Source organism: Coptis chinensis, chromosome 6, assembly GCF_015680905.1.
Source record: "Coptis chinensis isolate HL-2020 chromosome 6, ASM1568090v1, whole genome shotgun sequence".
Taxonomy (NCBI): Eukaryota; Viridiplantae; Streptophyta; class Magnoliopsida; order Ranunculales; family Ranunculaceae; genus Coptis; species Coptis chinensis.
The window spans coordinates 6,611,488-6,638,882 of record NC_141461.1 but is presented as its reverse complement, the minus strand read 5'-3'; the positions used below and the strand labels follow the sequence as shown (position 1 = coordinate 6,638,882).

At 41.0% G+C, this 27,395-nt stretch overlaps 1 protein-coding gene and 1 long non-coding RNA gene across 2 annotated transcripts; both read right to left on the bottom strand.

Annotated features, from left to right (window-relative positions):
- Positions 1-2,741, bottom strand: LOC147491124 (uncharacterized). The gene is made up of 2 exons (XR_015199691.1): positions 2,576-2,741; positions 1-988 (listed from the first exon to the last, which is right to left on the bottom strand). It is a non-coding gene; the product is annotated as an uncharacterized LOC147491124 (long non-coding RNA).
- A 17,725-nt stretch (positions 2,742-20,466) lies between these two features.
- On the bottom strand, positions 20,467-21,615 carry LOC147491123 (uncharacterized). Its single transcript, XM_086567185.1, has one exon. It carries the CDS (start codon positions 21,613-21,615, stop codon positions 20,467-20,469), a length of 1,149 nt encoding a protein of 382 aa, XP_086423311.1.
- Between the last annotated feature and the right edge of the window lie 5,780 nt (positions 21,616-27,395).

Sequence of the window (27,395 nt, the reverse complement as noted above, 5' to 3'; positions counted from 1 at the left end):
AAAAAAAAATACTATCTTCTTTTTCGCGGCAAGAGCGCTGGCGCACCTTGGGCCAGGCTAAATTGAGTGCGTGCACACTCCGACATATTCACACGAACAGTATCTGTTTCTCTCATCTTCTTCCTCATCCTCATGTGATGGATAACTCCAACATCTACCACTAAAACTTCTAAAGTAATCATCCGTAAAGTAGATACAGTTTGGATTGCACTTAGGAAAGCTAGAAGTCGACAGAGACATGGATAAATTGGTGCCAAGAAACAATCCATGCCCGTCTAAGCTCTTCACCTCAATCCACTCTTCTCGAACAGTTCAGTTTAAAGACTATGAATCCAAAGGTAGCGTACTTTACTAATCCATCCTCTATCAAATCCCTCTGCCTTACGATTTGCAACAATTCCCCAGACAATTCTGCAAGACACATCCAATCATATCTTGATGGCAGTGGTGGCGGGGAAGAGCTTTTTAACACCTTTAGACGACAATGACTGACATCAAAAGCAAAAACACTTCTCGCCTTGGCAACAACATAAAACTGGTCCCTATAGTATATACCACCCATAATGTCCTCAGCAGCCGTACAGTCTATACCATCCAATTCCATAACGTCCTCGTATCCCAGTTCAGTCCAAAATTCAAGACCAGACTTGAAAAAGGACAAACTATCATCTCTGCCATATATATAGCCATTACTAGATAGTTTGGATTCAATAACGGGTCAGCAGACAGAACTACCTTGGGTGTATCACATATACGAAGTTGTCACCAAAGCCATAATGTCGACAAAAACGCCACCGACATGTTAAACTGGGAAGTCGGATTTCGTTATTGACTGATAAGAAGGGATTGAATATGGAGACCTCATAATCAGTATTATCACCGTAGTCGCCCTTTTTCACTAGTACCAGCCATCCGTGGGTGGAACTTGGCACTCCCACTCGGGACGAATTGGTATCTCCAAGCTACGGCAGCAAAAGCTTTTCTGCAACTGTAGAAACACCGGAGTTAAACAAGTATCTTTGAGGCTAGGATCAGTAGGAATCAATAGGAGCGGAAATTGACGGTGCATAAGTGTGTGGTTTACGAGATGAACAGATCGCCAATAGGGACAAACAGCACCAAAGTGAATGAAGTCTTCAACCTCGTTGAGCTTTTCAGCAATAATCTCTACACTATATGATAGCCGGATTTTTAGGTGGAAAATTTCTCAACCAAAGTGTATTTGACAAAACCAGCACATGAACCATCTCTCAACCCATGGTGGTTTTATGATTTTAGGATGACCACACGTTCAAGTGCCATCTTCAAATTATTATAAACAACAGCCCTTGAGCAGCCAAAGAGAAAATTTTTACAATATTTGATTATTGCTTTTCCACTGTTTGTTTTTAACAATTTCAAGTTAAAGTTTATATTCTCTAAAAATAAAGAATCAATATAGAGTTCCATGACTTTGATTTTAATTGTCCAAACCAACATCAACAAAGAGATATGCAGAAAGATTGGTTATCTTTAATAGCAATTCTGTTTTTCTTTATATTTCAATTTTTGGTGGAAAATAATTTCTGGTAGGAAAAAGAAAACCAGAGCATATTCCTTTTCGGTTTAATTAAAAGTAATTTTAATAAAAGTAGCTAAATTGCTCAAATTATATTACAAATCCCAGCATAACTTAATGTTTTATTTGTATATTTTATTTTTAAATTATATTCTAATTAGCTCCTCTTTTTAAACAATTTACCAGTTTAAAAATTTGAAAAAATAATTTAGAAAACACCAAAATTATATTCAACCCCTTAATGTTTTTATATTATTTTTAAATTATAACCCCACCGGTTTAAAAATTTGAAAAACGGTTCTCATACTATACTCGTGTTGTTTGCATTAAGTGGCTAGAAGATGGGCCGGAAAATGGTTCAACCATGGTTCTGACTCAATGTTTATTTAGTAAATTTTTAATAATTACCAAATTCAACCTTATACCATCGTTTAGTTTGAGTTCAACTCCCCACATTATCAATTTTTTCAAAAAAAAAAAATTAAAGGATGATCCGGTTTAGAACTGAACCGGTTCGCCGGTTCCCACCTAGCAGATGTGATGAAAGAACCGAACCGAAAATTTATTCCGGAAAACCACTAAATCACTAAATCTGAGAACTAGCCTTTGCCTCAAACGTGTAACTGTGTATGTTTTTGTTTGTACATGTAAGATGATAAATGGACTTAAATGGTTGATTTGGATTGTTGCCCCGTTTATTTTGTACAAATGTTTTTCTGTGTGGCCTCGTACCGACTCAAGCTCTCTACAGCAGTAACCCCTCCTTAACTTCTCTGATACAGATTTCTGGGCAGACGGAAACATAGAAGTTGGTTTCTACGTTTTACTATCTCTGAGGTGGGGCAGCATCTAAAGCAAAATGTTATAAAGAAACAAAAAATGAAAAGAAAATAAGACCTTATTTGATTATTGGAAAACATCATTATAGATTTATAAAATGGATCTTGATTGAAAATTTAAACAACTCAAAGTTACAGTTCTAAACATTTTGCCAGTTTAACTATGGAGATAAAATACCTCACACTCTTTCTTTTTCCCCAATGCATATATGGCGGCTGCAAGTTGTTCATCGGCTTCTTTTCCTCCCCTGTTTTGTCAGCAAAGAGATTCACATTGTGATCGTCATCTTGTCCTCAGCTGAAGCCTGAAAAAAGAGTATTTTTCATCTCGAGCATATTTTTCTAAGAACCATTTTGTTGTATTTGTTGTTGTTTTGCAGTGTAAATTCGACAAAAGAAATTTCAACGATCGCGATATTTTCTTTTACCCCTGTCTATTAAAGACACTCTTCGAAGCTGAAACTAAAAAGCCAAAACTATTGTGTTTTATAGTTTCGACTTTTCTACAATGTTCTTTCACAAATGTATTTCAACATTAACAAACTTGTTTACGTGAAACCCAAGTATTCCTTGCAACACAACCCAAGTATTCCCTGGGTTGTTATAGGCGACTCCAATGCTTATTTATTTTTGGATGGCATGAGGATATCCCTAGACCCACCAACTCTCCCTTCAGGTTCTATAAGATGTGGATCATGAACTTGGCCAAAGAGTGTTGGGGACAGCCTATTGAAGGAAATAGTTTTTTTGTCCTTTCTCAAAAGCTCAAGAGACTGAAAAGAACTCTTAAGCACTGGAACAAGAATGTATTCGGGCAACTAGGCGCCAGAATAGAAGAAGAAACAAAGAAGCTAGAGAGCTTTCAACTCAATTTTGAGTTAGATACTGATAATGAAGCTCTTGCATCTGTGGTAGCGCAACAAGAATGTTTGGTGGAAGACTTACTGCATCAAGAGGAATTGTACTGGAAACAGAAGTCAAGAGAGATTAATTTTATACCAATATGGACAGAAACGCTAAATATTTTCATGTTGTAGCAAACATGAGGAGAGCCAAGTCTATGATCAAGGAAATCAAGAACCAGGATGGGGATCTGTTGAGAACACAACAAGAAATTGGAGAGTTTATAGTCCATCATTATGAAGGTAAATTCAAAAAGGAGGAGATTGATATAGATAACGGCCTGCTGCAGCTAGTGCCAAGTTCTATTACAGAAAATGAGAACGGAGATACTGGTAAAGTTTCCTACAAATGAAGAGATCCGGAAAGCAGACAGTGCTCCTGGACTAGATAGTTTCAGCGGCATATTTTTTCAGCATTGTTGGGAAGTGGTGAGTAAAGAGGTAACTGGTGCGGTCAGATACTTTTTCAAGAAAGGCAGAGTTCCCACTAGTTTTAACTCCAATTTTCTTATATTGGTGCCTAAGGAGAAAAATGCAACTCAGATTGGAAGATATAGGCCAATATGTCTATCCAACTTCTCTTATAAGGTGATTACAAGGATACTAGCCTCACGGCTTGTTCCTGTAACAGCTCGAGTGGTGTCAAAAGAGCAATATGGGTTTATAGCTAATAGAAACTCTCACCAAGCTATCGCACTGGCTTCTGAACTCATGAATGAGCTGAAAGTGAAAAGGCATGGTGGGAATGTTATCATTAAACTCGACATCTCTTAGGCATTCGACATGTTGCACTGGGAATTTATCTGGGCAGTTCTTAAGCAAATGGGGTTCTCTAAGCACCTGGGTCTCTTGAATTCAAGGAGCTCTAACAAATAATAGTATATCAGTGATGTTTAATGGCGGACCCAAAGGCTTTTTCTCAGCTGAAAGAGGTCTCAGGCAAGGAGACCCTCTTTCGCCTCTTCTTTTTGCACTGGCAGAAGATTGTTTAAGCAAAGGCATTGAATGGTTGGTCTGCAACAACAAAATTCAAAAGATGGTGGTACAAACTCATTACTCTAGTCCTACCCATCTGATGTTTGCTGATGATATCATTATATTCTGCAATGCTAACATCAAATACTTGAAGAATTTAGTGAAAATGTTGGACAGGTACCAAGCATCTTCAGGGCAGTACATTAACAAAGAAAAATGCAGAATCTTTCTCAGCCATATGACCAATCTAAGAAGAAGCTCCATTCGGAATACTTTAGGCATCAAGGAAGGGGAGCTGCCCGAGACCTATTTAGGCGTGCCTCTCATTACTGGAAGGATTACGAAAGTAACTCTTGCCCCTCTGGTGGATAAGATTAGAAGCAAAGCAGTAGGATGGTCAGGCAAATTGTTGTCTTTCCAAGGAAGAATAGTGCTTGCGAGGCATGTACTAAACAGCATACCTGTACACAATATGGCCATATACAAGTGGCCTTCATGGGTCATCAAGGAATATTGTGACAGCATCATTAGAAACTTTGTCTGGTCCGGAAATCCATCTAAGAAGAAGCTCATTACTCTAGTGTGGGATAAAACCAGCAAGCCTATAGAGGGAGGTGGCCTGGGGGTTAGAAGATTCAAAGACACCAACACAGCTATGCTCATGAAGTTAGGATGGGGTCTGCTCAATGATAACTGTTATTTATGCTAGGAGATACATATGGTGGTTAGCTGATTAGGTTAAAGTGATTGAGTGGTGTAGAAGAAGAAGAAGAAAAGATGGAGGCACAAGGAGAAGGTAGGGTTTTGAGTATATTTTACTATAACCTACAATACATATATTTATACTAGTAATCGACTTAACTAAAATAGTAACTACTTAAATAAGGTACAGTTTCACACTTATAGAATGTGTGAGACTGACACTACATACTTCAACACCCCCCTTCAAGCTGGAGCATAGATATCACTCATGCCCAGCTTGTTGCCAATATAATTCAAAACTGAATGAATCACTGGTTTGGTGAAGATATCAGCTAACTGATCTCGAGAAGCCACATAAGGAGTACTTATCTCCTTTGTTTCAACCTTATGTCTGACATAATGGCAATCTACCTTTATGTGCTTAGTTCTCTCATGAAATACTGGATTAGAAGCGATATGAATGGCTGCCTGATTGTCACAATGAAGAGGGATCGGTAGCTGTACCTCAAAATCTAACTCATGTAAAAGATTACGAATCCACATTAACTCACTAGTCCTTTGAGCCATAGCTCTATACTCAGCCTCTGCACTAGACTTTGATACAACTGTTTGCTTTTTACTCTTCCATGTCACCAAATTTCCACAAATGAAGGTACAATACCCAGTGGTAGATCGTCTATCTGAAACAGATCCTGCATAATCAGCATCTGAATATCCAACAACATCAAAATTCCCATTAGAACGATATACCAATCCACGACCGGGAGAACCTTTCAAATACCTCTCAATGCGAATAGCTGGTAGTGAGGAATCTGTGGTGCATGCATATACTGAGATACCACATTGACTGCAAATGAGATATTGGGGCGAGTGATAGTAGCATAGATCAGCTTTCCCACCAATCTATGGTATCCCTCAATATCGGCATACAACTCTCCAACATCTGACTGGAGTTTGTCGTTCGAATCCATAGGAGTCTCTATTGGGCGAGCTCCTAAATTACACCTCCATTTCGAAAGGTCTAATACATACTTTCTCTGTGAGAGATGAATTTCACCAGGGAACCTTATAACTTCAATCCCTAAGAAATATTTTAGTTCTCCTAGATCTTTGGTCTGGAACGGTCTTGAAAGATTGACTTTAAGTCGATCAATACCCTGTTTGTCAGACCCTGTGACAATGATATCATCAACATACACAACTAAGACAATAATCCCTTGCTGGGTCTTTCGATAAAACACGGAATGATCATATTCACACCTAGTCATTCCATTAGCCATCAAAACCAGGATAAACTTCGCAAACCAAGCTCTAGGAGACTGCTTGAGCTCATAAAGAGACTTTTTTAATCGACAGACTTTCCCCCCTTGAGCAACAAAACCAGGAGGTTGAACCATATAGATTTCCTCCAGAAGATCTCCATGTAAAAAGGCACTCTTCACATCCAACTGAAACAGAGGCCAGTGATGATGAACAACAAGAGAAATCACAATACACACAGAGGCTAGCTTTGCAACTGGAGAAAATGTCTCGGAGTAATTAATACCATAAGTCTGGGTAAAGCCTTTTGTAACCAGGTGAGCCTTTAAACGAGAAATAGTTCCATCCGGATTATGCTTAATAGTGAAAACTCACTTACAAGCAACCGCTTTCTTCCCAGAAGGAAGATCTGTAAGGACCTAAGTGTCATTAGAATACAAAGCACTCAACTCCTCGTCCATTGCTTCTTCCAGCCAGGATGGGATATAGCGTCCTTGTAGTTAGAAGGGACAAAGACAGACAACAAGAACGTGGCAAAAGACTTGAAAGATGGTGGTAAATGATCAGTGGAAACATACTGAGAAATAGAATACTGGACATACTTACTAGGAAGACACATACTGGCAGGTGGACGTTCAAGTTTTCGTAGGGCAATAGGAACATCGAGGTCAGATGGAATGACAATAGGATTCACAGACACAGTGGGAAGAGGTGAGGGCAGCGGAGCAGTTGAACTTTCGGCCTCAAACTCTCGAACTGCAGCTGAAGGTACTGGGCGCGCGCGCGCTCTGGTAAGGCCATCAATGGGCGCGGCACGCGCTCCATCTACTGGACCTTGAACATCAAATGGGGAGGCGCTCTGTAAAAGGCCATCGTGGTAGGCGGCACGTGCTCCATCTACTGGAACTCGAACATCAAAGAGGCGACACACAGCCTCTGTAAAAAAGCTATCGTAGGCGACAAAGCGCCCATCTAATCGAACTTGAACATCAGTTGCAGTAACCGGATTATTAGCTCCCTAATTTACACCAAGATCATATTCAACAACATCAGATGGTAGAACACAATCCTCAAATGGTTCAGAGGACATCTTCCCTTCTCAAAAGTAAAACGGGACATCTTCAAACAAAGTAACATCAGCACAGACAAATGATTTGCGTAGATGAGGACTATAACACTTGTACCCTTTCTATGTACATGAATACCCAAGGAAAACACACTTAATAGCACGAGAGTCTAATTTATTATGACCCGGCTGAAGATTATGAACAAAGCAGACACAACCAAAAATGCGAGGGGGAAGATGGAAAGAAGGTTGACCAGGAAAAAGAGCAGAGTGTGGTGTTTTTCCGCTAACAACACCTAGAGGGCATACGATTAATCAAGTATGTGGCGATGGGACTGCCTCGCCCAATAAAACTTTGGGAGATTTGTTTGAAACATTAAGCATCGGGCGACTTCAAGAATGGGTCTGTTCTTTCTCTCAGCAACCCCATTTTGTTGAGGTGTATCCACACAGGAGGTTTGATGTGTAATGTCATGGTCATCTAAAAAACTCTTGAATATTGTAGAGGTATAGTCTTTGGCATTATCAGTTCGAAAAACATGCATGTGTGCAGAATACCGATTAGTAATCTCAGCATATAATTTTTGAAAAATAGAGAATACTTGAGAACGATTTTCCATAATATATACCCAACAAACACGAAAGAAATCATCTATAAATGTAATAAAATACTTGGCTCCAAAAGGCCGGACATCTACAACCCGGACATGGACTGGAAAGCGAAAGGGAGCACTAGAACACTTATTTAACCTATTTTTGTAAGTAGCACGACGATGTTTAGCTAACTCACAAACTTCACAACTTAAAGACTGAATACTAGAAGAAATACTGGGAACTAAACTTTGCAAACTAGCCAGAGGAAGATAACCAAGACGTCTATGCCATTGAACAGGAGAGACTGAGACTGTGAGAGCCTACTTCTAGTGAGAGTGCTCATAATCATCTTGAAAATAATAGATTCCCCCGTGCTCATACCCCCCACCAACTAGTGTCTTTGTATGTAGATCCTAAAACACAACATGAGTGAAAGAAAACATGACATTACAGTGAAGAGATTGGATGAGATAATGAACAGACAATAGATTAAAGGGGAAATTTTGAATAAGCAAGACAGAGACAAGTGATATATTACGAGTTAACTGAATAGTACCCCGACCAAGAATACTAGCCTTAGCCCCATTTGCTAATGTGACATATGATGGTGTGTGAGTATACTCAAGATTAGAAAACAACTGGGGATTACCTGTCATATGATCAAAAGCTCTTGAGTCAATAACCCAAGAGTTGTTACCACTTGTATGAAAACATGTTTTACGTTAATCGGCTAGGGTCGCAGTGGGGTGGTCGGATGAACTCGATGAACTGACTGGAATAGCTTGTATCCGCTTCATCAGGGCTACAAAGTCTTCTTGAACTCGTTGAAAATCAGTCACTTTCTAATCAACTACTATGACATTGTTGGCTTTGTGCAAAGGTGGGTGTCCTATTATATCCCAACAAAAATTAGAACTATGATTTGTGCGCCCGCAATACTCACAAGGATCAAACCGCCAATACCACGACCACAGCCACTCCCTTGGTTACGACCCCTTCTACCCCCTCTACCTCCATTACCACGACCAGAGAAGAGATTGTTATTGATGCTTGGAGGGATCAATAAAGCCGCACTATCATTGTGCCTTGGAGGAGGTGCAGTAATACGAGACAGACGAGAGTAAGCTTCAAACAGAGTAGGGAGCTTAGATTCAGCTTGAACTTGGGCTTTCACATTAGCAAACTCGGGACGTAGCCCAAATAGAAATTTTGAGACTCGAAATTCCTCTATTTGTTTCTTCAACTGATTTATGTCTGTAGTAAGTAGGTGATAAATATTCAGTTCTTCCCACTTGCTACGAAGAGAATTGTAATATTCAGAGATAGACATATCTCCTTGAGTGAGATCAAAGATGTTCTCATACAACTGAAAGATACGAGAATTATTCTGAGATTGAGAGTATGATTCTTGTAGATACTCCCAAATCTCCTTCGAGGTTTTAAAAAACCACACAGTATTACAAACATCTTTCTCCATAGTATTCCACAGGAAATTCTTAACCAAGGCGTCATCTTTCGTCCAGGTTGTCTTTCCTGTATCATCTTGGGGATCTGTAAGATGATTTTCCTTACCTTTTCTAGTAAGATAAACAGTAACTGCCTCTGCCCATTGAAGGTAATTGGCAACACCCTTCCAATTTGACAGAGGTCATACCAATAGAGAAAATAGATGTATTACCAAATTTATCGGATTTTGGAACAACATCAGTCATTGTAAAGAAAAGAAAAACTCACTTGATGGAAAGAACACGAAATTGCGAGACAAAGTACTACGAGCATGCGCGCTTCGAATACTCCTTAACTGAGCGCGACCCGTGCTTGCACGTAGAGAGTGAGAAATATAGCGAGATGATGATACCACACCTTCTCTTTATGAAAACCTGACGTACTCCTCTTTATCAATACCGAGAGATTGCGAGAAGCGAAACAATACTAAAACAACAACTAATACTAAAACTGAAACCTTGAAACTGAGGATCTCTCTCCTAGCATTCTCTAAACAGAGTTGGCTCCGATACCATGTTATTTATGCTAGGAGATACATATGGTGGTTAGCTGGTTATGTTAAAGTGATTGAGTGGTGTAGAAGAAGAAGAAGAAAGGATGGAGGCACAAAAAGAAGGTAGGGTTTTGAGTATATTTTACTCTAACCTACAATACATATATTTATACTAGTCATCGACTTAACTAAAATAGTAACTACTTAAATAAGGTACGGTCTCACACTTATAGAATGTGTGAGACCGACACTACATACTTCAACAATAACAATGATTGGTCTCAGTTCATGCAGGGTAAATATCAGAAGAAATCTGGTGACTGGTCCTCTTTTAAACATGTTTGGGTAGAAACTCGCCCAAACACACCAATGGTTTCGTAAGGGAGGTTGTAGCAATGAACTGTTGAGACTGTACCTTCAATGGCTGCCTACGTATCCAAATCGTTCTCTGGAATCAAGTCTTTCAAAATGAACGTAGTTCTTTGTTTCAGAGGAATGGGGTATTTATAAGATAATCATGATAAATATTATTTCCTTTATTGCTACATAATCTTATGTAATTATGTAAAGTTCTAATATGGAAGCGTATCTTGCCAAATATATTTTCTAAATATGAAACTGCTATATCTAGCTTAGCCATAATTTTGGGCAGACAGGCACGCCATAAAATTGGGCAGGGAGGCACGCCATAAAATTGGGCAGGCTGGCGCGCCATAAAATTGGGCAGGCTGGCGCGCCATAAAATTGGGCAGCAGCACGGGCCATAAAAATTAGGCGGCGAGGCACGCCATAATAAAATTGGCGCAGCGCACAATTTATTTTTTGCGTTAATTTTACGTTAGCCATGATTTTAGGCAGCGCACATGGTGGTGGGTGGCGCTATAACGGTACCCAACCCAACCGATTGTTTATGGGGTGCATATATGGTGGCACATACACGCCCCTCTTTGCGGATGGAACTAGTTCCTTGTGGTGAAGAATAATAAAAAAACTAGCTTTCGAGAGGATGTGTGGCGGTGGGCGTTATCTAAAGTACTTGACCCTATCCAAAACTTACCAAATCCAAATGCTACGACTCGAGTGGATTGTGCGATTATTAGCAGGAGAGGACGTCAAATTTAACTTACCATATGTAGCTATTAAGACCCATGCAAAATCTCATTTCTCTTAAAATGGGTTTAATACGGTTGCATGTGCGAATAGGAAGTTTTAGATCAAAAATGGGTTTAATAAGGTTGGCATGTGCGAATAGGAAGGTTTGTATAATAAGCAACCTTTGGCTATAGAAGTTTGAACAATATTTTAAGAAATAAGAAACAATAAAGGGTAAATATGTGGGGTTTAGAAACATTGATGTAAGGGTTGCTTATTAGTGAGGTCCTTGAATATCGAAATAGAAGGACAGGAACGTGAAGATAGAAAGTTGCTCCCCATGCCTAAGTTGTGAGAATCATAAGAAGCTTATATAATGAGGGTTGTTTCACGTGTATTTCATATCATAGTGATACTAAGAAAATTGAGGGCGTGGTAAGGTTTCAAGAAACACGTACAGGCCACAAAGTTGTGCCGTCGAAAGATATTATACGACCATATGGTGCTTGTGACAGAGAATTCTGGGGAGGTGAAGGCTAAGGTTGGCGTTAATGGGGCGAGATGGATGATGACTAGCTTGTCGGGCGAGACGCTGCAGCGCAGATGGGCAGAGCGCTCTTCCTTACCCACAAATAAATTTGCTCGAAGTACTACCGCCCGATGATCCAAGAGAATGTTCCACTTGAGGAACCTTTACGTTGAAGAACTTCGCCCGAATTTGACGGGGGACACGGTGTGGTGAAAAAAACGTTGGTGGTGGCGTTACGCCTCGCATTTATGGAGTATGGGTTGGTGCTTCCCCTTGACAAGGAGATATCTCGGGTATTATCTGTATGGCGCATTGCTCCGATTCAGGTGTCGATGTCACTGTGGTTAGTATTTTCGCGGTCACGCACTTTGGCTGAAGTATATCGTTGTCCTTTTGGGGCTGACGAACTGATGTTGTTAATTCGTCCAAAACGTACGGAAGAAAAAGACGGGTCAATAACGTATCACGTAGAATGGGTGTATCAAGATATGAGATTTAGAGGGCTCCCAAAAGGGTACTTTAACTGGGACAAGTATTGTTTCTTAGTACGAGGAGATTGGAATCCTCATGGGTATCGCGTTCCCAATAGAATCCTAAGTATGAAAAGATTCATAACTGCGTTATTTATTATAGATATATATTAATTATTGTTACTTTTTATTTTTAGTGATTTGTCTGTTTGTTTGTACTTGTAGATGAGCGACCAAACATCCCGAGAGCTGACGTGAGTCAAGAAGCTTTGGATAACCTTCAATTTTACTTCACCAAAGGATCGAGGCGAAAAATATTTTAGATTTGTCATGGCCTAATGAAATAGTCCCCGGCTGTCATTATGGTGAAGACAAAAGGTATGAAGCCGCTTTATGTGCCGAAGAGCCTTTATGGAACTAAGCTATTAACTGCCAAGCAGCCAGAACTTGAAGCTCAAGGTCAAGGTACCGGACAACATCAGAAAGGGAGAGATTCCCAAAGGAGTGTGTCTCCGAGTTCGGACGCTCTTTCGAAACCGAAAAGGAAAAGATTAAGTAACGAGGAGGAATTGAATGCACTAGAAGTACTTCATAAAGCCTCTGCTGCTGTAGAACGAAGGAGCAAGCGAAAAGCCGACAAAGGATTTAGCGTGAACCTGCAACCCGAAGTGGTCGCTGTCGATGAAGGCGTGAAGGTTGACACAAAAACGAGTTAGTTGTGGTCAAGTTGCGAAGATGCGATGCGTCAAGTGGACTCTGTTGCTATGAGCAATGAGGCTATAAGGAATGGTGTTCTTTGTAAGTGAAAAAGTGCGGAACCATGGAGAAACATTCTCGGTGTACCACGACCAAAACATATCCATGCCGCCCCCAATCATGCTAGTGAAGCTAGAGTTATGCAAGACATGTCGAGTGTCTCTTTACGTGCTGGAAATATTACACTGGAGTCGTCCCTAAATAAGCGTCCCGATGGTCTTTCTTGATGATGGCGTGATAGATCGTTGAAGCCCGCCAGATGACATAGTTTTCTCTAGCGAGATGGTCGAAGAGTATATGAATAACCAATTTGCCTCGGAAATTTGCTCAAGCAACGTGAAAAGCATAGGAGAGACGTCAGAATTGTGTATCATGGGAATGCAGAAATTGCAAGAGGTAAAATGGATATATAAATACCAATGTACTCCCTGTGTCTTTCTTTTTGTATAAATTTGAATTTTTGGACCTTATTTACAGGCTAGAGAGAGTTTAGCTAAGCTGATGGCAGTGTTGGGCCGAGAAAAGGAACTGACTCCAACGCCCTTGATGATGGATGTGTTAAAAAAAGAAAATGAACACGCAAAGGCCGAGGCTGTTAGGGCGGACGAGGAGGCACCGGGTCCCCGAAAGGAAAAATTGGGCGTGTTGACCTTTGAAAAGGACGGTTTGGTGCATCAAAATTCAGAGATGGCATGGCGATCATGGGGAAAGACAAAGAGTGTAGGAGAGTTATCCGAGAGTTCTTGCGAGGAGAGAAGTACACAATCTGAATTGAATAAAAACTCTCATCGGCCTTGCTTGAGAAAGCTCAACTTGAGGCTTTGACGAAAAAAATATGTTAACGATTTGAGTGGCGCGGTGGTGTCTTGAATGATGCCTTGCAACATTATACTTCAATGTACAATTGCTGCCCAAAAAGGAGATTTGTGGTGTAATCGATGCCAAAGCGCCTTGGAGGATGCAATTGAAGATCTTGGACTTGAAGATAGAAGCGGGGAGAGGCTCCGAAAGTTAACGGGGATGACTACGGCTCTCCTGCTTAACGTGGCATTCTATCATATTCTATGGGCAGCATTAGTAGGAATTTATTATCTATAGCTGGATAGGTGTTTGAAATGGCGTTTTCATGTTTAGTTATTTTTGTGTAATATAGTTTGGAAAAAGAGATTAATAAAATAACCTTGTTGCTCCACGTATCTCTTGTACTGCAAGTGCTTGCATATACTGCCGATTGATTGATCATTGTTATATTTATGCAAATGATTTTTCAGCAGGAAAACACTCTTTGTAATATGCAAAGTTGATTGGGAGGTGTGGGATTGATATCATTTCGATCTTTGTGCTATTGATGGTGAATGTCTTAGAGTGTTAAGCCGTGGAATTTAGGAGGTGGATTGCAGTGTCATATGTGATACATGATTATGGTGCCAATTGTTGGACTGTAAGCTCATACAATATTTCGGATGTGCAATAGCGGCAGATCTTGAACATATGTACGATCCACAGCTGCACAACAACACATGCAATCCGCGATACAAATTCAAGATCGATACTCTCTCTCGACATAATTTCTGAGGATAGTTGCACCTAGTTTTTGTAATGAAAAGACCAGCCTGAGCACTATTCTATACAATTTAGCTAAGTATTAGAAACGGAGAAGGAAACTTATGGATTGAGACAGATGGTGTGGTATTTTACAAGACAATGAGGGTATATATATATATATATGTGTGTGTGTGTGTGTTTTTTTTTGTCAAAAAAGTGGTGAATCATAATTCATGATTCATAAATGAGTGGTAGGTAGTTTACCTTGAGGGATGCAGAAATGAGATAAGATTACAATTGCAACCATTAGAGGAGAAACCAAGCATGTTGATAGTTTAACTTGTTTGAGCTGTTGGGGCTCTAATTTCTGTTCCATCATCTTCACATGTCCCTTGAAACAATTGTATCGTGCATCCTTTTCATAAAAAAAAAATTTTTTGTTCTTGTGACTGGTATTCCCACATTACCACTACTGACTTTATTGAGGGAAAGAGTCAATAGAGAAGAAGACATTTACACACGCTCAGCGTATTATTAGCATTTATAAAGGAAACTAAAGATAATATAAGACTTGGATGTGCAGGGATGCTGTATTTGCATTGTGACAAACTACTGCGAAGGAGGAGACATGTCAGTATTTGCAATTTGCATGCATGTAAATCTTTTGATGTTATAAGACATGATATTATTAGCCTCATAGCTAAGTGTCATTGTGGGTTGATCAGGGCTGACATGATTACGAAGGCTGTTTTGGGTATGATTAATTCCATGAGAAATGTTTGGCTTGTATGTAAGGGGTGGCAACTGGGAACTCCAAAATTCTTAACCAACGGCAAGCTCAATTTACCACTAGAGAAATGGCCTTTCAGAGGCGTGCCGTGGTTTCACAAATTTTACTATGGAGTATTTGTGAAGCCATAAACTTTACATTAACGCCTGAAGATTGAAACACTTAACAAGTATACAATGTTAAGAGCTTGGACTTTGGTAATCTATTTTCTCCCATATTAGTGGATTTAGAACTTTTGCACGACTACTAGGCAAAATGCCTCAGTACAAGGCAATGCATACGGGCATACGTCAACCTTCCCGATTTTCATCCTAACGAGTTATACTCGAGGACTACGTTATATGATTAGCGTTCAGGTCCTGGAATTGGAAGGCTTGTAATTAAGTGCCGGTGTGTGAGCAGTATCTTTTATAGTGAAGAATACCTTAGGTGATAATGCAAAATTTGGGGAAACAAAAATTCAATATTGTTGATAGACACTATAAACCATTTTGCATTTATACAGTCATTCCCACTTGATCAATTTACGCAAGTGTAATTTGTAATTGTAACTTGTAGTGGTTGGAATCATCAATAATGTTCACTATATATATATATATGAGTTTTGATGAGTGGAGTAAGGTATTGGAAATGCGAACTCTGTAATTTTTTTTTTTTTTAATATGTAGAGTAAGATGTTGTAAGTGCAAACTCAACGATTTTAGATGCGTGGAGTAAGGTGTTGCAAACGCCAACTCCACGACTTTCTGGTGCGTGGGGCAAAGTGTTGCACATGCAACCCCCCACGACTTCTTGATGCGTGGAGTAAGGTGTTGCAAACGCAAACCCCCCGACTTTTTGACCCGTGGAGTAAGGTGTTGCAAACGCAAACTCCACGAATTTTTGACGCGTGGAGTAAGGTGTTGCAAATGCAAACTCCACGACTTTTTGATGCGTTTGAGTAAGGTATTGCAAACGCAAACTCCACGACTTTTTGATGCGTGGAGTAAGGTGTTGCAAACGCAAACTCCACGACTTTGAATTTGTATAGGTTAAATACTAATCTCACCTAAACTACTGTAGTGGTGACTGAACTAGAGTAATCGACATACACTATGTTTGCCTTGCTGAATGAAAGTAAAGAAGTCAAATGTGGAAGAATGGACTTTATTGATGATTTGAAATCTGAAACAACATAGCTAGTTTGTCTCATGGACAAGTACTGAGGAGCTGTCAATTAAGCTACCAATGCAATTTGAACTTATGGGAAACAAATTTAACGATAAAACCGCCTAAGATGGAGCGCATTCCATGGTTTCGGGAGAGGGGTTCCCGAAATTGTGCGAAGGAAATATGCTCCCTTAGAAGCAGTGCGGTCAATGATTAGAGGTCCTTCCCAGTTTTCGCCTAGCTTCCCTGCATCAATGATCTTTGATTGTCTACACAAAACCCAATCGCCCGGATGAAAAACTTTCAAGCGAAGCTTCTTGTCATATTGCTTCTTCATCACAGCTTGGTAATGGAGGAGACGAGCAATACTGTCCTCACGCACTTCATCTAGATTGGCCTTTGAATGAGCTAGTAATTCATCATTATTGCCATCGTTTAAAGGCAGCGGTCGCGGGTTGTCCCAACAAAAATTTCCGTGGGTAATACCGCTTCTGCTCCATAAGCCAGGTTAAATGGTGACATTCCTGTCGAACGCTTTGGAGTTGTTCTATATGCCCATAGAACGGCTGGTAACTCCCTTGTCCACTTGCCTTTAGCATGTTCGAGTCGACGTTTGAGGATTGCTAAGATAGATTTATTTGTCGCTTCGGCTTGCCCATTTGCTTGGGGTGATAGGGTGCAGAAAAAATTGTGTTGAATATGGAGACTAGCACAAAGCCTGTGTATTTCTTCTGCATCAAATTGCTTTCCATTGTCTGATATTAACTCAGCGGGAATACCGAATCGGCAAATTATATCCTTCCATAGGAACCGTTTGACGTCCGAAGCTTGTATGTGCACCAATGGTTGTACTTCTGCCCACTTGGTAAAGTAATCTGTAGCTATGAGTAGAAAACGCACATTCCCTGGAGCTCTAGGTAGGGGCCCAATGATGTCTAAACCCCATTTTGCAAATGGCCATGGTGAGAAAATCGGGTGTAGCTCAGTGGCTGGAAGAGTACCCAAATGATAATGTTTCTGACAAGGAATACATGTCTGAGAAATGTTTTTTGCATCCAATTGCATATGAGGCCACCAATATCCTTGCGTCATTGCCTTATGAGCCAAACTTCGACCACCCGAGTGATTTCCGCATATCCCTGCATGGATTTCTTGTAGCACGGCTACTCCTTCCTGTGTTGTGAGACACCTCAGCATAGGAGACAATGAATTACCTTTCCTATATAATTGCAGAGTTCCTGTGGATGAAGATACGAGTATAAACTTCCATGCGTCTCTTTTGACGCTATCCGCGATCTTGGGCTCTGAAGGGACTATGCCATTGCGTAGAAATGCAATGACCGGTGTGCGCCAATCGTCGATGTCTGCCATGACGTTTGGGTAAGTGAAGTTGTCGGGCTCTTCTGCAATTTCGTCGTCACCTTGATTGTTACTTTCAGGTATAAGGCAGGAGTCTGCATCATTTTTTTGAAGAATCATGTTTCTATCTTTCTGGGAAGTGTCTTCGCTAGGCTTGTCTTGTAGGGGAATATCATACTTCCTTTTCCGCGTATTGACAATATTAATGTCTAATGGTAGATGTTCCCTATCAATACTGAAAAAGCAACACGCATTGATGTAGATGTCTGCGAGTTGTTCTAAGGACAGGTCAATGCTCGGGTCTTGCTGGAAATCAACGTTAACTTGTCTTGGTCCATCAATGTCTACTGCTGCGGATAGATATGCTAAAGCGCCTGCATGTCGAACATCATTCCGAGGCCTTTGTATAATTTGGATGGTTTCAAACTGGTGAGCAAGTCTGTGAATTAGATCTAGGTATGCTGCCATTTTATCGTCTCGGGCTTCAAAGGAGCCAGAGAATTGTCCTGCCACCAACCGTGAGTCAGTGAAAATTTGTATTTTTTGAACTCCTAAGTCCAAAGCTGTGCGCATTGCGTACATGACAGCTTCATATTCTGCTACATTGTTGGAGGCCTTGAACCCAAAACGAACTGAGCGCTCAATGGTTGATTTATCGGCTTGATAAAAACACACCCTAATCCAGAGCCAGATTTGTTGTGTGAGCCATCCGTGTAAACAATCCATGAATCGGATGAAGGGTCAGTATGCTTTGGCGGGGCTTCCTCGCCCCCAACTATAGCCGTTTCACTATAGATACTGTTGTCTTGGTTGACTTCGGGGACTAAATCATCGATAGGGAAATCTGCCATTAGGGATGCAAGTGCATGACCCTTTTCTGAAACGCGAGGTTCGAAATTGATGCTATAAGCACTTAAGTAGATGTCCCATTCCGCGAGTCTACTTGATTCCTGGGCACTTTGGAAAACTCTGCGTAGAGGATATTCCGTGTATACTTTGACCAGTCTTCCTTGGAAATACGGCTTGAGGCGTCTGGCAGCATGAACCAACGCTAGAGCAATTTTTTCAATTCTCGAATATCTACTTTCCGCCCCCGTTAGTGTTTTACTAATGAAGAAGATCGGACGACCGTCTTCTCCATCGATGAAACGACTTTGCTTTTGCGCGATATCTGTAGCGGCAAAAATAAGCTCCAACGGGTTGCCCCAGAAATGGCCGCCAAGATTGGTGGTGAGACCAGGTAGTTCTTGATTGATTGAAAGGCATTTTCACAATCGTCATTCCACCTTGCTAAGTCTTTTAACGTCTGAAAGAAAGGACGACACCGGTCCGAGTATTTAGAGATGAAACGATTTAGTCTTTGCTAAAGCGTGAGTTGTTGAATCTCCTTTTTGTTTTGGAGAGGGCATGGCTTGAATGGATCGGATCTGTTCAGGTTAGCCGATGCCTCGGCGAAGTCATCAAATACCCTAGAAATTTCCCTGATACCAGTCCGAAAGCACATTTCAAAGGATTTAGCCGCATGTTGAATTCATCAATTCTGTCAAAAACTGATTGTAAGTCAGAATTATGATCTCCACTGTGTTTGGATTTTACAACCATGTCATCAATATAAGCTTCCATTGTCTTGCCCAACATATCTCCGAATATGGTGTCGATCATCCTCTGGTACGTAGCCCCTGCATTTTTTAAACCGAAAGGCATAACTTGGTAACAAAAAATCCCTTGGTCAGTTATGAATGCAGTTGCTTCTTGGTCCTTCACAGCTAATGGGATCTGGTGGTATCCCGAATATGCATCCATAAATGATAATCGTGGGTAGCCAGACGTGGCATCCACTAATTCCGATATTCGTGGGAGAGGGTAGGGATGAATCGGGCAAGCTTTGTTAAGGTTGGTGAAATCAATGCACACTCTCATTTTACCATCTTTCTTGGGTACTGCAACCACATTAGACAACCACTGCGGATATGAAATTGGCCGTATAAACTTAGTTGAGAGTAACCGATCAATTTCCTCTCTAACTTTGAGTTTTCTTTCTGGGGCCATGCGCCTAGGCTTCTGCCGCACTGGCTTGATGGTAGGATCAATGTCAAGTGTGTGGCATGCAACTTCTGAGCTAATTCCTGGCATCTGTTCGACTGACCAAGCAAAAATCTTTTTGTTCTTTCTGAGGAGTGCTACCATTTCCTTTTGTTCATTTTCCGTCGGTTACGCGATATGAAAGTTGTTTCTCCGCCTAAATTCCCAATCTGAACTTCTAAGAGGCGGTCTATGGTCGGCGGTCCTTCATTTCTTGAACTAGCGATGTAAATAATCTTATGGGGCTGATTCTGATTTAGACACTTGCTTTGCGCATTCGAAAATTGTATTTCCCCGCATATCCGACCGACGATATTCCTCCAAGACCTTTTAAATTGACATTGTGGGGAAGCCATCCGTCGGCCAAGCACCTTACAAATTTTGTCAAGAGATGGGAACTTTACTGCCTGGTGAAATGTAGAGACTACTGCGCCCATGCTGTGGAGCCAGTCCCTTCCTAGGATTGCGTTGTAAGGGGATTTGCAATTCATCAGAAGGAATTCAATGTCGATTGACTTGTCCATTAGCGTGACTGGTAAAGAGACTCTTCCTACTGGGGTTGTTGCTGATCCGTCAAACCCAATGATTGGATTATTTTCTGCAATAATTAAATTTTCTGATAGCTGCATGTTCTTGTAGCAACCTGCAAAAACGACGCTGACAGAACTTCCAGTATCTATCATGATGCGCTGTACTCGCCATAATCCAACGAAAGCTGAGATGACGACATCATAATGAGGATGATGGGCGCCAATTAGATCTCTATCACTAAAACATAGGGGACCGGGCTCACGTAGTTTTACGAACGAATTCCTTCAACAAAATCAATGTTATTCACGTGATAAAATTCACGCAAGAAACCGAACTTAGCTCGTTGTTCACACTTTTGCCTTGCTCGTGAAATGTCATTGATTTTGGCATGACCAGCTAGTATGACATTGTGGCCCGTCATTGCTAAATTTTGCTTCACCGTTTTTGAAAGCAAAAACTCGTCTAATTGTCCCTTGTCGACTAGTCTCTGTATTTTTCCCTTGAGGGATCTGCACTCTTCTGTTTCATGACCAAAATCATTGTGGAAGTGACACCAAAGATTTTTGTCACGTTTAGACTTAGTGTGTTCAGGTAAGGGAAGCGGAGGAAAAAGTAAGTTGCGTCCCTTGATCTTCTCATATATCGCATCATACTTGGCATTTAATGGAGTAAGCTTCATTTCCTCACGAACTGTGTTAACCTTTTTGTATTCTGATTTTTGTTGTTGTCCCTCCGATATGTTTTGCTTCTGTTTGCCTTTAACTTCGTTTGCGTCTTTACTCCGAAAGTCTTTATCTCTGGAGGCTTTTGATCTAACATCTTCCTCCACGTTAATGAACTGTTGCGTTCGTGCAAACAAATCAGACTTTGATTGTGGGGGGTCCCGTACAAGGGAGTTGTAGATTCCATTTTTATCGAAATGGACTCCTTCTTTGAATGCATGAATGATCATTACGTCAGGGACATCGGTGACTTCTGCTTGCACTTGGCGAAAACGAATTACGAACTTTGCCAGTGCTTCATCCTTTTGTTGCTTCGTGTTTAGTAAGATGTTAACATCCTTAGGGCGTGTCCAATTATGCTTAAACCGATCTGTGAACTGGTTTGCTAATTCTTGGAATGACGCGATAGATCGAGCTGGCAAGCTGGAAAGCCAACGTAGAGCTTCTCCTTTTAATGTAGACGGAAAAAGTTTGCATAAGAGGGGGTCATCTCTGCGCCAGAGAATTAGCCTACTTTTAAATTCCATAACATGATCGTTCGGGTCACCTCCTGCTTCTTTGAACATAGGAAGGTCTGGTTGTTTGAATCCTTCCTGATGCTCTGCATTTTGTATCTTTAGAGAAAATCTCCCGACGACATCTTCATTCACTGCAAGGTCTTTCCATCGTGCGTCAGCGATTAGCGACACCCACATTGGTTATTGTTTTCTTGACAATGTCTTTGATTTGTTGTTCCGTGAATGGTGCTCCTATGACTTCTAGATTTCCGATTTGAGGAGTACGTTCACTACGTTGCATCTCATGGTGTTGTCGCCCCCAACTATTGATTGTTTCTATACTTGGTTGGTTCCTTGGGCTGCGAGACCTATGCCGATAAAAAGGGTTAGGCTGTCGAACTGGGGAGCTGCTTCTTTGGTGTCGTCGTACTCTGGGCTGACCTCTGTTAACCTGTCTGTATCGGTTTGCTGCATTCAAACCATGTCTAAGGTCATGTTGCAATTCGTCTCTGAGGTCCTGATCTTGGAGTCCAGCATTGCGTCTTATGGTGGATGTTATCCACCTTTCTGATGCGCTATGATCAACCTTCAATGATCTTGTCATGTTCTGACCACTGCTACGCCTATTGTTGTTGGTATTTTGAGATCTAGATCGCCTTCTTGAATGGGATGAATGTCTGCTTGACCTTGAGTGATTCTGATGATGCTCAGGGACAGGCTCCAATGGATGGGATGTACCGTATTTAGATTGTAGTCGGTTGAATACACTCCGTTGTTCACCAGATCTGGGGGCTCTTGCCGGTGTGGAAGATGCAGCATCGGCGTCATCCCTTTGTACTTGCTTCCCTTTGTCTAGTTGCTTCTGCAAGTAGTTGCTATGTTCTTTCTCTCTTCTGAACCTCTGACGCAACACTTCTAAAGGCACATCTTCATCTCCTATCCCCATATTCTCTGAGTCCGCTTTGCTTGCCTCTAGATCTTGAGAATGAGTTATTGGAGCTTGAAGTCGTGTACGTCTAGATCTGCGTTGTCGTGGCACCTGGAGGTTTGAAGGCTGAGCTTGTAGATCTGGAGCGACTGATTGATTCATCAAGGTCTGATTAGTCAGAACTTCGGGATTGGGTAAGTTGTTTTCTTCTTCTTGTTGTAATCTTGCGTTCTTGCTCACTTGAGATCTTGTTGTTTTTGCCATTACCGGATCTTGGAAAACAGAACGTGGACGAGAGTTCGTTAGTAAGAACCACAGACGGCGCCAATTATGTTTGGGTAGAAACTCGCCCAAACACACCAATGGTTTCGTAAGGGAGGTTGTAGCAATGAACTGTTGAGACTGTACCTTCAATGGCTGCCTCACGATCCAAATCGTTCTCGGAATCAAGTCTCTCAAAATGAGCGTAGTTCTTTGTTTTGAGGAATGGGGTATTTATAGGATAATCATGATAAATATTATTTCCTTTATTGCTACATAATCTTATGTAATTATGTAAAGTTCTAATATGGAAGCGTATCTTGCCAAATATATTTTCTAAATATGAAACTGCTATATCTAGCTTAGCCATAATTTTTGGCGACGACACGCCATAAAATTAGGCGGTGTATACATAATAAAATTGGGCAGTTAGGCGGCGCCATAAAATTAGGGCGGCGCCATAAAATTAGGCGGGCGCGCATAAAATTGGGCGGCGCAGCACCCATAAAATTGGTGCGGGCGCACGCCATAATTTTGGCGGCGTAAAATTACTGCACGCCATGAATTTTGGGCGTTAGCACGCCATGATTTTAGGCATGGTGTGGGTGGCGCTATAACGGTACCCAACCCAACGCCGATTGTTTATGGGGGTGCATATATGGTGGCACATACAAAACACTCGATAGTTTTTTTTAGGGAGGGGGGGGGGGTGTTAAATATGTTCTCAAGATGATCATACAAACTGGATCATTGGCAATGGCATGACATTAGTCTCTGGAGAGATAACTGGACTGGCGAGAAAGCTATTTCTGACATGGTAAACATCTACTATAGAATCTGGACAAGTCTTAAAGCTAAGTTAAGTGATTGCATTCAAGGTGACCAGTGGATATTCCCCCTGAATTTGAGCAATCTCTTTAGCATGTTAGGCATAAACACTCTACTCCTTCAACAACCTGATCCTACTCAAGTGGACAGAAGGATTTGGACACCTGCAATAGATGGAGAATTCACAGTGGCAACAGCTCATGAGCAAGTAAAAAAGAAGAATGCCAAACCCGGTTGGGCGTCATTTCTTTGGAAATCCCTTAGGCACCTAAGAACAGCAACAATTGGCTGGAAAATTTTGCAAGGGGTAATGCATACCGATGATAGCTTAGTGAAAAGGAAATTTCATGTTGCATCGAGGTGTTGTCTATGCTAAGAGCACACGGAGACTCGGGAGAACCTTCTTTATCATTGCAAGTATGCTAAAGACAGTTGGAACTTTAATTCTCACTAACAAGTTTAACATTGGGCAAGTTAGTGGCGACAATGAGCTCCTCATGCTATGTAAAAACAAGAGTCCATTGATAAGGGATCTCTAGTCTGCAGTGGCGATCACTTGTCTGGTGGAAGTTTGGAAGACTAGAAATAAGATCATGTACAACAAGGGTCAGGCTAATCTTTCCTACACTATCAAGCACATTATTCAAGCGGTGAAGCACGCATACAATTTGTCCAGAAGTAACATGAACAACATTGTATCTGACCTCGCCACGCTCCATTCATTTGGTCTGCAAGAGCGCCCAAAATTTTAGAGTGCTACTGGGCTCTCCCCCATGAAAACACTCTAAAGATTAACATGGTTGGTGCTTGTAGAGGTAATCCAGGCTTGACTAGTTGGGATTCTATTTTTCGCGACTACATGGGTCTTGTGGTGGGAACACTTATAGGAGGTCTTGGAGTTTCGACAAACTACATTGCTGAGTTTGTTGTTGTAGAGAAAAAAGACGTTTTTCTCTCCTTGGTGTTAGGCGCCTGCGCTCTATGTATGCCTGGACAAGGGAGCGCACGCGCTCCTCTCTTTGGCGACTTCCAAATTGTTTAGGAGTACACGCGCTCCACTTTTGCCTGGCCAGGGGAGCGCCCGCGCTCCACCGTTTTCAACACGAATTCGACTGTTTTCGGAAGTTTTCAGAAATAGTATAAATATAAGTTTTTTCTGTAAAAACTTAACCTAACCAAAACCAAGAAAGAGAGAGATTGTAAGAGAGAAATTCTTAGTGAGTTGAGTGTTCATTCTTTGTGAGTGAATTGAGAGATCTTGTAATTTGTTACTCTGGACATCTAGTAAAGTTTAGAACTCGCAGTGTGGACATAGACAAATTGCCGAACCACGACATATCTCATCTTGTGGTTTGTTCTTCTTTTACATTAAATATTCTACATTATATGCTTGTTTATTGACATTGAGAAGTATTGGGATAGTACTTGGAAGGTGTTGAATTTTTGTCTAGTGAGAAAGATCAATCCTTGTGTAAGGTTGATCTATTTGTTGTGGATAACATTGTTTCCACATTGATTTATCCACAACAATTGGTATCGGAGCCAAGTTTCTAACCTAGGATTTTGAGTTTTGGTAAATAACCATTGTGCTCAAAATTTGTGTAGACAAGGTGTTCGATAAAATTCCGAAGTGAAATTATTTTTTGGGTTATTGTGTGTGACTTGAAAAATAGCTCCCAAGATGTCAAATGCTAAGTTTGAAGTAGAGAAGTTTAATGAAAATAATAACTTTGGGATTTGGCAAGTCCAAGTAAAGGACATCCTCATCCAACAAGGTTTGCACAAGGCTTTAAAGGGGATTAAATCTAAGGTGGCGCGTATGAGTGAGGATGATTGGGAAGAGTTTGATCTACAGGCTTGTTCATCAATCCGGTTGTGTCTTGCTAGTGAGGTCATGTATAGTGTGATGGGAGAAAATACCGCTGCCGGTATTTGGCTCATACTAGAATCTATGTATATGACCAAGAGCATGACGAACAAGATGTACCTTAAGAAGCGTCTTTATCGGTATATGATGGTGGATGGTTCAATGATGCAAGAGCACGTTAATGAGTTTTGTCAACGCCTAGTGGATTATTTAAATGTTGGCATGAAGATGGATGATGAGGATCAAGTGACATGTTTAATATTGTTTTTGCCAGAAAGCTATGAGCATCTAATAACTATATTTATGAACAGAGAAGATGTTGATCTTGATGAAGTTCAGAGTGCACTTCTTTCATATGAGTTGATGAAGAAGACACGTGTAGAGAATAGCAATGATGTAGGACAGGGGCTAGTGGCAAGAGGAAGGTCGCATGAAAAGGCTTCTACAAGCAATGAGAAGTCTAGGTCCAAGTCAAAGAAGCCTTTGACACATGTGAAATGCTACAATTGTGATGAAAATGGACATTACACAAGTAATTGTCCTCACCCGAAGAAAGATAACAAGTACAATGCTAAGAAGAAAGGTAAGGCTAAAGTTGAGGCAAGTTTTGCTTTAGGCTCTGAAGGGGACGATGTGAGTCTCTGTGTGTCCACACAAGACTATATGGCCGAAAGGTGGATTCTTGATTTTGGATGATCCTACCATATGTGCCCAAATAGAAAGTGGTTTACTTTTTATGAGAGCATTTATGGTGGTTCTGCTTTGATGGGTAATGACGTTGCTTGTAAGACGGTAGGAATTGGAACTATACGGGTCAAGATGCATGATGGTGTAGTGAGGACTTTAACCGATGTGAGATATGTTCCTGAGCTAAAGAAAAACCTTATTTCTCTTGGTACCTTGGATTCCAAAGGCCACAAGTTTGTGGGGGAAGGTGGAGTCCTAAAGATTGTTAATGGCTCTTTAGTTGTTATGAATAATTAAAGACATGGAACCTTGTATACTTTGATGGGTAGTACGGTGATAGGCGATGTAGCAGTGGTTAAATGTAGTGATGATTCTGAGTGCACTAAGATATGGCATATGCGTTTAGGGCATATGAGTGAAAAGGGTTTGTCTGAGTTGTGCAAGCGAGGGTTCTTGAAGGACTTGAAGAAACCAAGTATGGGGTTCTGTGAGCATTGTGTCTATGGGAAGTAGTGCAGAGTCAAGTTCAGTTCAAGCAAGCACACAACAACATGCATCCTTGATTATGTGAATACGGATGTTTGGGGACCCTCCAGAGTGGCTTCTAAAGGAGGTAACCGCTATTATGTCTCATTCATTGATGATCATACTCGCTATGTGTGGGTATATGATGAAAACGAAAGATAAAGTGTTTAAGACATTTAAGAAGTGGAAGACAATGGTTGAGAATCGTACATATAGGAAGATCAAGACACTAAGGTCTGACAATGGTACAGAGTATACCTATGGGCCTTTCCAAGAGTTTTGTACACAACAGGAAATTGCCAGACACTGGACAGTCAGGGGCACACCTCAGCAGAATGAAATGGCAGAGAAAATAAATAGAACCTTGCTTGAAAGAGCGAGATGTTTGTTGTCTAATGCTAGTCTAGGCAAAGAGTATTGGGCAGATGCAGTGTCCATGGCGTGTTACCTGTATAATAGGTCACCAGTTCCAGCTATAGATCTAGATTGCAAGACGTCTTATAAGGTGTGGTCAGGTAACCCAGCTGATTATAATATTTTGCGATTGTTTGGATCGACTGTTTACTACCATGTGAGGGAAAACAATCTAGATCTTAAAGCTAAGAAGGCCATATTCTTAGGCTTCACAAATGGGGTAAAAGGGATACAGATTGTGGTGTCTAGAAGACCACAAGTTCCTGGTCAGTAGAGATGTTACCTTTGATGATACTTCCGTGTTATCTTTCAGTAAGCCGAAAAAAGCTGGGCAGAATGGTGAGTCTATAGAAGTTCAAGCTACTGAGCTTGAGTTGTCTAATGCAACAGATGATTGGTTGGTTCATGATGAGGTACCAGATCATAGAACCACGCAACAATAGGAAGAAGAGCATGAGCATCCACAAC